General features: G+C 41.9%; 1 protein-coding gene across 1 annotated transcript in view; it reads right to left on the reverse strand.

The window, feature by feature from the left end:
* ADGRD1 (adhesion G protein-coupled receptor D1) overlaps positions 1-15,116 on the reverse strand; it is a 252,024-nt gene that overhangs the window by 68,959 nt on the left and 167,949 nt on the right. Inside the window, exons 18-19 of the mRNA XM_065417894.1 lie at positions 11,667-11,778; positions 3,404-3,557 (exon numbers count right to left, since the gene is read on the reverse strand). Coding sequence (XP_065273966.1) covers positions 3,404-3,557; positions 11,667-11,778 — 266 coding nt within the window. The remainder of the gene's footprint in view (positions 1-3,403; positions 3,558-11,666; positions 11,779-15,116) is intronic.

Here is a 15,116-nt window from a genome sequence, read left to right on the forward strand (position 1 = left end):
ATACACACCACACAACAAAAACACGAACCCAGGAACCTATCCCTGCAACAAACCCTGTTGCCAACTCTGTCCACATATCTATTCAAGGGTCACCATCATAGGACCTAACCACATCAGCCACACCATCAGGGGCTCATTCACCTGCACATCTACCAATGTGATATATGTCATCATGTGCCAGCAATGCCCCTCTGCCATGTACATTGGCCAAACCGGACAGTCTCTACGCAAAAGAATAAATGGACACAAATCAGATGTCAAAAATTATAACATTCAAAAACTAGTCGGAGAACACTTCAACCTCCCTGGACACTCAATAACAGACTTAAAAGTGGCAATTCTTCAACAAAAAAACTTCAAAAATAGACTCCAACGAGAAACTGCAGAACTGGAATTAATTTGCAAACTGGACACCATCAAATTATGCCTGAATAAAGACTCGGAGTGGATGGGTCACTACAAAAATGAAAAACGAATTTCCCCATGCTAATTTCCCCCTACTGTTACTCACACCTTCTTGTCAACTGTTTGAAATGGGCCACCCTGATTACCACTACAAAAGTGATTTTTTCTCCTGTTGAAAATAGCGCACTTTAATTGAATTGTCTCGTTAGAACTGACCCCCCACTTGCTAAGGCAACTCCCATCTTTTCATGTACTGTGTATATACATCTTCCTACTGTATTTTCCACTGCATGCATCCGATGAAGTGGGTTTTAGCCCACGAAAGCTTATGCCCAAATAAATTTGTTAGTTTCTAAGGTGCCACAAGTACTCCTCGTTGTTTTTGCTGATACACGGCTACCACTCTGAAATGGGGGAGTTTTTCTTGGTGGTTCTTCGGTTTCTCTGAAAATATTTCACAGGACTTTGCTGACAGCACTGTATGACAGCTTTAAAACTTTTTTGGAAAACAGCAGCTGTCAGATGCATGAGTGGCATTGTAGGCATATAAATTGGTCATTCTTTAAGGAACACAACTCATTTAAACCAATCAGATTGAAGGATGCATTCCATAAGTCTGTATGTGACATTAATTCATGGAAAGTTGGCATGGAGAGATGGTGATTTGTACAGCTGTCATTAGTCAATACAGTCCTGTTAATTCACATTCATCTCACCATCTCCAGAGGAAGTGGGGGACATCTTCCCAGCCCTAAGTTAAATTAAATTCAACAAGTTTAACACATCTGCTGTGAGGAGTGCAGACTTTTCCCTCAATCAGTTACAATATGGGCAGTCCACTAACAGCCAGATGAAGTAGCAAAGTGAGTTTAATTTCAAGATGCAAAAGGCTTGTATGGTTATAATTTATAAAGTGGAAAAGGTAACAGCAATAAAAAGTCTTTAGACAAGCAGGTCAAACATGCATGAAAATGGAAATTCAGGGTCAATGGCTTAATGAACGATTGCATTCAACCAGACCTCCCTCTCTCTCTCTCAGAGCTCTTATCCCAAGGGTTCGTATTTCACCTGCAGAGTCAGACTCAAAAAGAACCTTATCTGAATTTGTTTTCCTGATTGTTGAATTCATTTTAGATCAGTTAGGAAAAGGGCAAAGAATAAGATTTCTCCCTTTCTCTCTCTCTTTTGTTGTTTATTTCCCCTAGAAAAAGTCAGCTTAGACTTTTTTACACTGTCCAATGTACAGTGAAGTTCTGTTTTTAACCAATGTTCCAGTTGGGGTGACTGATTCCATGTTTATTTATTATTACGTGAGTCAATAGAACCATGGGGAGAGGGGGGAAGAGACAATGTAGCACCACTGAGAACGCTTGCGAAATGAAGCGATTTTCAAAAGATTGACTAGAAGTCAAGCTTTGACAGTTTTGCTTGGAATTTTTAATTGACTTCTATTTTCGCCCAGACACAACAGTGAAGACTGGCCAGTGAGGAACATTCATTGGCCATCAGCAGTGGAACCAAGTGGTGGTGGGAGTCACGGCTCATGCAGCCAATTAAAGAACATTTGGAGAATGATAAGAAGAGAGTTAACCAATAAGAGTGTTTGTTTTCTCCAAGGACTTCCATTATCTAACAGAGTCACTGATTAGCTGGCATGTTCCATAAACACCAGCCTCCCTGGGATTTTCTCCAAGGCAACTGACAAAGCTATAAATGGATTTGATATATCTAACCTGTCACACAGAGGCAAAGTGGGGAGAAGTTTTAACTAATTAATCTAGAGTTTGCTCCCCCAATATGATGGAGACCATGTTACCCAAGAATGTGTATCCAGAGGCACTTTGAAGAAAATTCATTAGAAGAAGATTTTTTAAAAGGAAAAGAAAGTGAGGAGCAGAATAAAAAGGTCATGCTGAAAAAATGTAAAGTAGGAGCAGCTGAAACATGTAAATGAATGGCATTGCTACTGCCAAGACCTGCAGTGTGGAATAGGTATTAAATATTCCAATTATGACTGCAGTAGGTTTGTATTATTGTTATAATTGGTTTTGAGTCAGCTTCCAAATGAATCAGTGGAGAAAAGATAATGCCTATTTTAAAATATTTTTGAAATTATCCATAATGATATAGGTATTCTGTTCTTTGTTATCTTTTCTCACGCCTCCTTTTGTCCCAGTATATCACTTTCTTTTCTTCTTCTAATTGTGGAGCTTTGCCAAGCATCATTCACATGTCTCCAAAACAATGAGAGCAAGATATCTTTTATCTTGTGTAAAGAGTTTTGAATAAGATAGGCATAGTGGGCTGTTTTTATTCACTTTGCCATGCGTGCAGCTCATATTTTGGATCCTGCATTTGAAAAGTAGTGAATTGACCTGTTCAGTATTCCTGAATCCTACGATCACATTTTTAGTCTTAAATCTGGGTTCTTATGTAGCACCTTTCACATAAGGATGTCAAAGTGTATTACAATCATCAGCTAATGAAAACTCCTGAACTGTTATATCCATTTCACAGGTGGGGAAATAGGGGGGTAAAGGGTGATGTTCCCAATGTCACAAAATGAGTACCCAGAATAGAACACATGGGTATTGCAAGAGCCCCACTTAGTCCGTTATTGGCTTTATGACTAAGGATCAGATCCAGCTCACAGAGAAGTCAAAGAAATTGATTCCATTTGCTTCTATGGGATTTGGATTAGGATCTATATACTTCAAAGTATGGTCACAAAAGTGATGCATCTTCCTACCTAACAGACCTGCTATTTGCAAAACAGACTGATCACTGTTACAGCTGCTTCCTTCTTTTGTCTATTTCAGAGACACTTTTAATATGAGAGACGGCACATCCGATAAATAACATGGTACAATGTGATTTTAATGCTGTCCCAAAGTTCAGCTTTATCTACACTATATAAATTTGGTGGCCAGGATTCATATATGAGCTCTTATTGCAGGTTTAAAAAAAGATGAGGAGGAGATTGTTATTAAACACTTACCCCATCCAATCCCATAGTAGTATAAATGCTTGCTCTCTTCTGACCCAAACACTTTGATCACCATGCTGTAGAGATGAAATCCTTCCACCAGCATCCAAGCAAAAGCACTCAGGAAGAAGAAATGAAGGAGAATGGCCAAGATTTTGCAAGGCACCTATCATATGAAGCAAAAAAAATAATTTGTCAAAAATCTTAGTGAATTTTTCCCATAATCAGCTTGGGTTTTTTATGTTTTCACACTATACAAAAAAACCACACTAGAGTAAAAGGATAGTAAAGAAAAATAATAAAACACAAGAGAGATAGCTTCAAAGTGACGTCTCTAAGGAGCCCAGGCTGTAATTAGAAAAAGTAGTTGACAAACCCATTTGTATCAGATGGGCTGAAGAGAACCAAACCAGATGCCTGTTTCTGTGCCCCCCCCCTCCTCCCGCCCCCGGCATACCAACCACTCCCACTGAAGTCAATGAGAGTTAGAGGCATTCAAGAGTGCAGCATCAACCCCACTGGTGAGGTAGTTCTAGAGACAACTGAATATGAGATAAATAGGAGATTTGGAAGCAAGGGGGTGACATGACTTGTGGTAGGAGGAGGAGAAGCTGAATTTCTCCAAGGGTTTAGTGAAAGTGAGTGCATGTGGCTTTCAGGAGATATCTCAACAAAGTGTCAGATTTAACTCAGGCCCAGGTTTTTAAAAGCTATTTAGGTGTTTTGCTGTGCTCAGCATTGCAACACCTAACCAGGTTAGGAGCCTAAGTTTTATTTTCAAAAGTGATGTAGGCACTTAGGAGCCCAAATCCCACTGACTGTCCTAAATCAGTTAGGCTTTGCAATGCTAAGCACAGCAAGGCCTAAATACCTTTAAAACTCTGGGCCTTAGTTTCTAACTTTATCTTGCCAGTGAGTCCGTCCTTAGTCTGCTGTTCCTCATATTTAAAATAGGACATTTGGACTCAAACGTATTGTATTTCCAATTGTGTCTTTCCCATTAGCCATTCAGCAAGTCCACAAGACTCTCCATTCACTACATTACATGTTAAAAAGTGTCCAAATTGGCTTATAATGAGCCATAGTTAGGTCATGAGTTATAATTGCCTTATGGTAGTCATCTAGCTTGTATTACACACTTGCCCGTCCAATAGCATCCATTTCCCAGTGTAAGTTACAGTACCCAATGTACAAAGCCATATTTGCCAGAAATGGGTCTAGTGGTTAGAGCAGAGGACTGGGCGGCATGTCTACTGAGTTCTTTCAGACACCGTGAGCCAGAAAAATTCTGGGAAAAGGAAAAGTGATGCCCTTAGAGAAGGATCCAGGGGAGGCTGCGTTTTTGTGAATAATATAATGTTAAGAGCCCAGGTGAACACAGTAATAGTCTCACTGGCCAACATGGCATCCAGAAAGTAGGGGAGTCCAACTTAGGTAAGGAGAAATAGTAATTTCAGTTTTATCTATAAAATGCTTTGAAGATAAACAAATGAATTCTTGATAAAGAGAGGAATGCCCGCTAGGAGTATGTAGCTGAACTAGAAACGTTCTTCTTAGGTCATATTCAGCTCAATTAGACAATGTTCATGAGCTTCATACAGAATACAGGAAATATAAGCATGGGCTTTAATTGTCAACTTCCCCTAAGGGGCTGACACCGTAACTGTTATCGCTGATTATTCCTCAAAGAGATACATTTTCTGCCAAATCCCATAACTGCCTGTCTTATAAAAACAGCAAAACCTAATCCTATGCTCTTCCCCACTCCCCATGTATGCACACAGCACACTGCTCTTCCACTGCTAGTTGCTTTGCAAGGCTGTCCCATCATATCTAGTTTCTCTCATTACATAGCCATCTGATAGATGTGGTTGCAGATGATTTACTGCAAGACACACTTGTTTAGTCTGCTTTAGGTTAAGGTATATTTTAGGCCTCCTTGGAATGAATCCCAGATACATCTCAATATTGCATCTTTTCCAACATACTGATGATGTCTGGATTGCTTTGCTTTGACAATATTACTCAAAAAGCTTTTTAGACACCTACTGCATTTCACAGGGGCCTTTGCTAGTTTACAATCCAGTTAAGTGAGAAGACAAAAGAGCAGTTATTTTCTTTCCTAGCATCCTTCCTTCACCTGGGCAAAACCCACAGTAATGCTTCAATTCCCTGGATGTCTATGTGCAAAAATAATGTTGCCAATGGGAACCAGTCTGCTGCCTCCACTACTTTCAAATGTAAATTAGCAGCTCCCTTTGTTGTACTAGCTTAGCTGCCATGTCCTGGCATTTCACACTTTTTGGGGGTGTTTAGAGAGTTGGTAATGTAATGAGAGTTGAACTCTCCCAGCCCTATCTGAGCTGCATGCTAGAGGTTCTAAACTGGAGCAGGGACATAGTTCCTGTTTTTCTGATAGACCAGTAACAAATCCATAAAAACTCCACTGACTGCAACAAAATAACTCTGAATTTAACTGATGTGAGATCAGTGTCTGACCCACTATTCTTTCACAACACCCAAATCAGTGTACAAACAAACAACAACACTAATACATAAGGAATTTTGAAATGTTTTGGTGACATTGGACCACAACTGGATCTCTTCATTGATGAAACCTAAGAAAAATATCCTGGTTAAGTTCATCATAATATCAGAGGCCAAACAATAACATGGAGTCCATTTAAATTCTATCTGATTTACATAAGAAAGGTGCCCCCTCCTAAAAAAAAAAAATGCAACAGAAAACCAACCTACAATAGAGGCTAGATCTGTAAAATGTGAGCTGTCCATTTGCTGCCCAGCCAACCAGATGTATCAGAAACAGAAAGTGGCTGAGCGAAGCAAAGCCAATGTGGAAGCAAAGGAAATTAAGATTGATGCAATCCATGGATGCAGTATGAATACAGGTTCGTTTGGGCAAATTGTCTGAATCCAGCTTATCTTGGTGCCTCTAGCTGCAGTGGCAGTTTTGTTACAGTACCAAACAAAAAAAACCCACCATGAAAATGTGCTGTTTATATACTGCTGCACTCATCATTTGAACTTCGGTTTAGGTAGATACCCGTAGGACTGCAGCCTAAGTAAAGGTAGCTGTTTTTTCCTCATCTTGTGGAGTTGCTTTATCCTTTCTTTCCTGTGTCTATGGTTCAATAGTGCTCAGAGGATCACAGAGTGAACAACAGCTCAATATGCCAACTGCAGAACTTCAAACGATTGCTGATACACACTGGGTTTTGCCAATAAAACATAAGGCTATTTACTGCCTCTAGGTCACTGTAGACTTCATTTTATTTTATGTAAATACATGTGATTCCCCCCCACAAACATGCAGGTCTCTGGATGCCGCTGGCTTTTTGTTTTGTTTTGTTTTGTAGCATGTGAAAACATAATTTTTTAATTTTTTTTTAAATCCACTCTGGCTGCCACTGTTTGGATGGCAAAGGTGCTTGATGTGCCTGTCAGTAGGAGAAAATATGGTATGTGCAGAAGCTACTCTCTCTAAGAAAATGGCCCAGGTGACTTCAGGATTAATTCTGTACTGAGAGCTGTACAACATATAATGCAAGTTTATCCCTATTGTTTAAATCTTAGGGATTAAATTTTCTATAAGGAGCTAAATACATTTAAAGGAAAGAGTTCCTCTGTTTTATGGTTATAATGGAATTGACTACATTTGTGCTCACTCTACAAAATGAATGTAGTAGAAATGGCAAATGGACAGGTAATGTAACTGAGATCTGCTTGAGTGGCACAAACACTGGGCTACATGCAGCTCTCTTTGGTATCCAGGCTGAAGCACCCAGATTCCACGGTGGGTTAGAGAGATCCTGAATAAAATCCAAGGGCAGTGGTAATTTCAGGTATTGCTGCATCATCTGGGGGTTGGACTAGATGACCTCCTGAGGTCCCTTCCAACCCAGATATTCTATGATCTGTTGAGATAATGCCACTCCTAGGCCTTTGCTGTACTTAGTTTGGCTACATCGACCTAATTGTTACTACACTTTATTTGAAAATATAAGAACATAAAAATGGGTCAAACCAATGGTCCATCTATCCCTGTACCCCGTCTTCTGACAGTGGCCACTGCCAGATGTTTCAGAAGGAATGAACAGAACAGGGCAATTTTGAGTGATTCCCCTGATATTCTGTCCCAGCTTCTGGGATTTGAAGGGTGAGAGACACCTGGAGCATGGTGGTGTGTATAGGGTTTATAGAATTAAAAAAATTAAAAATTATAAATAAATTAATGGAGATATCCTATCTCCTAGAACTGGAAGGGACCTTGAAAGGTCATCAAGTCCAGCCCCCTGCCTTCACTAGCAGGACCAAGTACTGATTTTTCCCCAGATCCCTAAGTGGCCCCCTCAAGGATTGAACTCACAACCCTGGGTTTAGCAGGCCAATGCTCAAACCACTGAGCTATCCCTCCCCCCCAAATTGTTTTGCCTTGACTAGATAGACTCATCTCTAGCAGAAAGAGAAGATGAAACAAACCACAGCACCTAGAGTAAATTCTCTCTCTTTTGTGCAGTATCCTCCAGCCCATGCAATTAAAATAGCAATTAAGGGTAATCAGTTTTAAAATTAGTAACAGCAGAATACTCAGTAAGTAAAAGCTTTCAAGGACACATGAATAATAAGAAGGATGAATTGTAACACCAAGGATCTTCCATCCGAACACAGCAACAAACAAAAACAATAATAATCATGTAGTTAATACTTATGAAGAGTTTTTCATCCATAGCTCTTAATGACCTTTATAATTATATGTACATATAATCATCCTTATTTTACTGGTGGGAAAACTGAAGCACAGAGAGGTTACATACATTGGCTTAGGGACTGTATGTAGGCAAAATTGCTCCAATTTACTTAAGGTGTGATATTAAAGCAGTTCAGTTAAACCCAGGGCCGGCTCTGGCTTTTTTGCTGCCCCAAGCAAAAAAAAAAAAAAAAAAAAAAACCTGCGGCGCGGCCGGAGCGGCAAAGCAGGGAAAAAAAAAAACGTGCAGGGCGGCCGGAGCCAGGGTGCAGGGGGACTCCCTGCGCTGCAGACGTGCCCCGGGCAGTGGGGGGGAGAGGGAGGGAGCGAGAGTGGGGGGAGAGAGAGAATGGGGATGGCCAGAGCTTCAGCGGGGCGTTCGCCCCGCGGCCCCGACTGTCACGCCGCTCCAGTCGGCGGGGAGGGAAGGACGCGGGCTGCCCTGCCGGGCTTGCTACAGACCTGGCACCGGCTGGGGCAGACGGAGCGTGCAGCCCACTCACAGCAGGGCGCTCCCCTCCTTCGCGCCACCGCCCCCTACAGGGCGGCTGGATCGGCAAACAAAACAAAAAAACAAAACAAAACAAAACAAAAAAGCAGCAATGGAATGCTGCCCCGTAGAATCTGCTGCCCCAAGCATGAGCTTGCTCGGCTGGTGCCTGGAGCCGGCCCTGGTTAAACCAGTGCTGTTCTAATTCTGGCTTAAAGCAGGTTTAGTTCAGTTTAGCTCAAGTCAACTTGGAGAAGGTTTAAGCTAAATCGAAATACAGAACTCTTAAAATGAAATTAGTGTCTACACAGGAGTTTGCATCAGTTTAACTGAATCAGCTTAACTAAACAGGTTTAATTAAACCATCCATGTATGCTTGCAGACAGGGCCACAGTACCATAAGAGGCCAAGAGCCTGGTGAACGTGGTCAGCTTTGGCAAGAGCCATCCAAAAAAGAAGGAGCCTTCACCAGAAAGGCAACTGAGAATTCTTAGCATTTTAAAAGACTAGGTGGGGAGAGCAGGTGAGGACAAGGAGCCAAAGGGCTTTTGTTCAAAACCCCATATCAGTAGAAATTGCAAGAGAGAGACCATGTCCATGTTGTGTTATTCCCTATATGTATTTTATTTCCCCCAAGACTGTCCTCTCGGTGGAGTTTTAGCATCCTTCCTGATTTATTGAGCATTATTTTAGTGTGAGGCTTCCCTTGTTTTCTATTTCAGATTGTATCACTGTTGCTGTTTTCTGCTGTCTGTATTTTATTTTCCATCTAAACCATTCACTGTCATTTTCTCTCCTGCACCTTATCTTGCTCACTCAGGACCTGCTGAGGTTTCAGCTGATAGGAAGTTTGGGGTTGAACTGTTCACTTTTCTTTCATGTTTTTATGCCAACCTTTATCCCTGAGCTGTGCATGTCAGGGGCTGACACATGGGTGGAGAGACAAATGCCACGGCCCCACAAATGACACTGCTGCTGAAAATCACCATCAGCCAATGCAGGGGTGCCAAGACATGAGGAACATGGGGCCATATTGGCATATGTGGTGTGAGGAGCAGGGCAGCATGGACCACTAGTGAGAAAAGTATAACCCAGGGCCTCCAGATGGTGGGATATTAGAAATCGGGATTCCCTATATGCCATTCTTGGCTCTGCCATTGATTCACTAGGTGATCTTCTACTAGTCTTTTGCCCTCTCTGTGTGATCACTCTTCTGTAAAATGAAATTAAGGATACCCAGTTTTACAAGGTGCTTTTAGATCCTCAGATGAAAACTGCTATGTAAATGTCAGATATTATTAACTTACCAGAAGCCCACAGGATGCCAGTTGATTTGAATACAAATTTACCTATGTTTTTGGTTGCCCGAATTAAAAGCACACAACTCTCATATTTGCTTGTACTGAGAACAGAAAGACTGACAGATGAGTAAGAACCTGCATGTTGGTTGTCAGAAGCAGTATGGTACAGCAACTGATCTCCAAAGCAGCCAACTTTTGTTCTATTAAAAAACTGAAGTGCTGTGGAACATTATCTAAAAATATGATTGTTTTCTCCTGACGCAGGAGGGAATTTACATCTTAGGATCCTGTGTTAATTTTAAATAGCTTTTTTAAAACACACACACACACAAACAGCAGTACATCAATGGTAACAAATTACATGTTCTTCCTCTGGTGGGAAGCCAGAACTATTTGCTCATTACATCTGTTGTGGGTAACTTGGCACATCCCTATTATTCTGGTCTAACAAATGGTATCAGTCCTGATCCTGCAGCTGCTTGGAGCAAGGAACTTTTCATCTGCAGGATTGTGTCCATAAACTGAAGACCAGTGCATCTCAGGGTTCAATATGGCCCATAGTTTTAAATGAAAAGTTAGTACATTGCTTTCAAAGTCTTGTAAGAACTGCAAGGTGGGAAGTGTCCCTTCCTGCCAACAGGTACACACCTACAATTGGTCAATTCAGTCCATAGTCTAGGAGTGCTCTCACAGAGCAGCACCCTCCAGTAATGCTCCCTACCGTCTCTGCCTGGCTAAGAAACTCTGTCCCATATTGGTGGATGATGACCTGGCTTTGGTGATGCACACCTTCATCACCTTCCACCTGAACGACAACAATACTTATACCTGGGGCACGGAGCCACCAGCCCTTAGGAAACGCCAGCCAGTGCAGAACCCTGCAGCACGTCTCTTCAGCAGCATGGCTATCCCAAGCACATCAAACCCGTCCTCTCTCTCTGCACTGGCTTCCCACAGAATACTGAATCAAGTTTAAGGTCTTGGTCCTTATCTTCAATTCGCTCAATTGCCTAAGGCCATGACAGCCAAAAAATCATCTAAAACTCCAGGAAAGGACTGTGGTCAACAATTCTGTTCCTCAGCACAACAGAACTTTCTGCGACACAAGTAAAGTTCATCTTTGCAGGAGACAGAGCTTTCTCAGGAGCTAGTCCAAGACTGAAGAACTTAACTGCCAAAGGAACTAGGACCACCAGAAACCTCACCTCCTTCCACTCAAAGTGCAAGAGGCCCTTCTTCAATTTTCCTTGTCTAATGTGAACATAGTGCAACATGCACATACTGGGGAAAAATCCTACCTACACAAAACGCTACAGCACATGCAATTTCCTCCCTGGGGAGAAGAGGAGAGAAAGGATGAACCAAACATGACAGCTGTTAGTTAGATCACTTAATGCACTAAGGTGTTTGGACATTATGGTGATATGGGGAGTATGAGAATCTAGGTAGAATGGAACAGAATAGAAATAGTTTCATACATTTGACGATCAGCATCTCTGTTTTTATTTTGCAAATGCCAAGCACGGACGGATAAAAGCCTTTAACTTGCTTTGTCTTGTGCTGTGGGTTGGGATTTTTGGCATAGATGTGTGTCTAAAATAAGAGAAAGGTAATACACACTATCTTGCGCTTGGCATGCTGTATTTACTTCCATGGAGGTGACTTGCCAACAAAATAAATAAATAAAAAAGGCAAAACATGCTTTTCAATACTTACCATTCCAGGGCTGAATTGAAAGCTGATGAGAAGCAGGATCTGAGCCACCAGGATGGCAAAGGACAGGTTGGCGTGGATGTGGTAGCGCTGATTACGCATGGTGCTGACAGAGCTGGGTGAAGGAAGAAAGGCTCATGAATAGAACAATATTCCAAGAAGCAGTAATACATTTATGTTTTATTTGCGTGGGGTTATTTTTTATTATGTGGTTTTCAGTTCTTTCTTCCTTCAGGATTGAGCTGTGTTTAATCAGGTTCCCCAATATGCTGACACAACTGAACAAACCAAAAGGATTGAATTGCACATTAAGTAGCTCTACTAGTAACGGGTGGAAAAGTATTAATAAAGGGCCCAATCCTGCAAGGTGCTGAGCTCCGAAGGAGGTCAGTGGGCACAGAGGCAGATCAGCACCTTGCAGAAGACCCTCCACACCTTGCAGAATCCAGCCCGAACGACATCACAGCTTGATTTTAACTTGTATTCAACACAAGCATTTTATGCCTACTTCAGTAGGAATGAGTGAACCTAAAAAGGCTCAAATTCAGGTTCGACTTGGATAAGGTTGCCAGCTTCGGGGAGGGGCAGGCACTGTATCTTTCTGTGTATCTGTGCAATACCCAGCTCAGTGGGGCCCTGACCCTGGTTATGCCACCTGGGCATTAACACAATACAAAAAGTCTGAACCTTTCTCTCTTAGCTCTAGAAAAGCAGACTGAAAATCCTAAGAGAACACACTTTCTTAAAAGCTTTCTGCACTTTTGCTTTGTTTCCCAGCCACCACCAGGAAGTGAAAAACCTCCACTTGTCTGAATATTTCAGATCCTCAACATAATTTGATTAGAAAAAGAGAAGAAGATTTAGGGACAGCAGATTTTCTTATTTAATCCAATGCCTGCCAGTCCCTATCTACCAGTTTTAACCATTTCAGTAACTGGGCTGGATGTTTGGCATCATGAGTGACAGTACTGTCTGTACACATCTTTCCTACACAACTCGCCGCACTGCCAACTGCTCATGATGATACATCATATATTGCCCGCCGCCAGATGACACAATGACACAGACTAGGTGGAAAACAAGTATAGCTTTTTGTCACGTTGCCTTTTTTTGTCATCATTTTAGCCGACACCCAGTTATTGAAGAGAGATAGAGGTCTGTCTGTCTCTCTATGTCCTAAAAGTAATTCAAAGAGACAACTTAGTGTTGTACAGTGCCAGTGTCTCTCTACTAATGAACTTCATGTAGACATAAACTGAAGCATCACCAATCCAGAAAGCAAGTAAGGCTGCAGCACTCTTAGAAACTGATTATCTGTTGCCAGTGTGTACAGAAGCGAAGCACTCGACAGATTCTACTCTGCTTAGTTCACAGCCATTTAAAACTAGTTTGCAACATTTCCCTTCAGTTGTCTAAGGAGACCCTGTCCTCCGGCAAAAAACTAATCAAACTATTTGAAGTGGCATGGCGCGGTTTCAAAGAAATGCTATGTATGAATGGTGTAAAACAGCCTTGGGATTAGAAGCTGTGTCCAAGCTCTTCTTTTAAGTCTTCTGATGTCTCCCATTTCCCTATGGGCTCCACAGCCCAGGTGTCTTCCTGGGAGCTGTATGAAGTAACATAGCTCCTTTCCTTCCCAAACCTTCTCCCAGCCGCTGTTCGGCTCTCACAGTCAGAAGCAGCGAGGGATCCATGGAGTAGATCTCCCACTAGCAAAGGCTCTGACTGCCCAAGAACACATATGTAGGCTTTGGAGCCCTTTGGAAACTGGCGTTTCCATGAGTTATGTTATCATAGTGCCTCAGATCCCCAGCCAGGCACAGTGCGTCCATGCATGACCCAGTCAGACCGTGAGACTTAGAAGGAATATCACAGTGTTGGAACAAACTAAATAAACATGACAACTAGTGTTTTGTTGTTGGTGTAGGGCAGTAAACGCCTCATATAATCCAGCTTCTAAACCCGGTCCTCTTAACAGGATGCTCAGAGATTACACTTCAGTGGTCAAATCATCCCTTGAACAATTAGGAGGCAGTTGGTCTAGTGGCTAAGGCCCTGGGCTGGGCTCAACGGACAAGGAGTCTGTTCCCAGCTCTGCCACTGATTTGCTGTATGACCTTGGGCAAGCCACTTCCTCTCTCTGTGCCTCTTTCCCTTCCTGCCCTTTGCCTTATCTATGTAGATTGTAAGCTGTTTGGGGCAAGGACTGTATCTTACTGTGTGTTTGTACAGAACCTAGCACATTGGGCCCTGACTTCAGTTGATACTGCTGTTATACAAATAATAAACAATGATACACGTCTATTTCATCCTCCTAACTGTCTCAAGTGTTCAATGGCAAAAGTCTTCCAGTGCAGAGAGACCACTAAAGGACTTTCACATTACTAACAGGAGGCTGAAGTTGTGCAGAGGGCTTTAACACAAGCACTGGAGTGAATTTCACTTGGTTTGTTGGATTTGTTTGTCCTACTAAGGGACCATTGGAAAACGAGGCCAGCAGAGGTAGAGTAACTGCTTAAAAACAAAGGTAGGATGATGTGATATAATTGTTTCAGTTCTGTATGAAAAATTCATATAAATTAGAGACAGGAAAGATTTATTCCATCATCTTGCCCATTCCTATCTGCCAATGTAGGATTATAGTCTATTGAGTATTTTATATTTCAGCGTCAATCAGGGCTGCCCACAGGGGGAGGGGGGAAATTTGCCCCAGGCCCCACAGGGGCCCCCATGAGAATATAGCATTCTATAGTATTGCAACTTTTTTTTATGGAAGGGGCCCCCGAAATTGCTTTGCTCCAGGCCCCCTAAATCCTCTGGGCGGCCCTGGCATCAATTCTAAAGTTCTACATAGAATCACAGAACTGGAAGGGACCTCGAGAGGTCATCTAGTCCAGGCCCCTGCACTCATGGCAGGGCTAAGTATTATCTAGACCATCTTTTAGGCAATAAAACTTGAGATCAGGGTCTAGGCTATAGATTCTTCAGAAGAGTAACAGGCAATTTGGAGATGTTGGGGTTTTCTTTAATTATGTAAATGACATTTTAACCCATTTTCATTTTTAACAATTAGTTTCTGCGTTAATGTGGTTGTACCTGGTATCTTTCATAGCCAAATCATCTTACAGCTCTTCACAATTAACTACACTGGGCTTGATTTTCACCTCACTTACACAGATGTAAACCAGGAGTAACTCCAGTGAAGTCAAAGGAGTTACACCAAAGTGAGTGAGTGGAGAATCAAGCCCATCATTTCCATATTTTTATAATGCTGCATTGTGCTAGTATCTCCAGGTGAACGACTTGTCTATGAATATGGAAATGCAGCAGTAATTGCTACCTCCCCAAATTATATTATGAATCCATCCCTGGGAGTTTCACTCTCTATCTGAATTCTCACTGTGGTAAACAAATTGGCTGGCATTATATGGGTCCTTTCTGAGTGCATCCTAT

The sequence above is a fragment of the Emys orbicularis genome, chromosome 16 (genome assembly GCF_028017835.1).
Source record: "Emys orbicularis isolate rEmyOrb1 chromosome 16, rEmyOrb1.hap1, whole genome shotgun sequence".
NCBI lineage: Eukaryota > Metazoa > Chordata > Testudines > Emydidae > Emys > Emys orbicularis.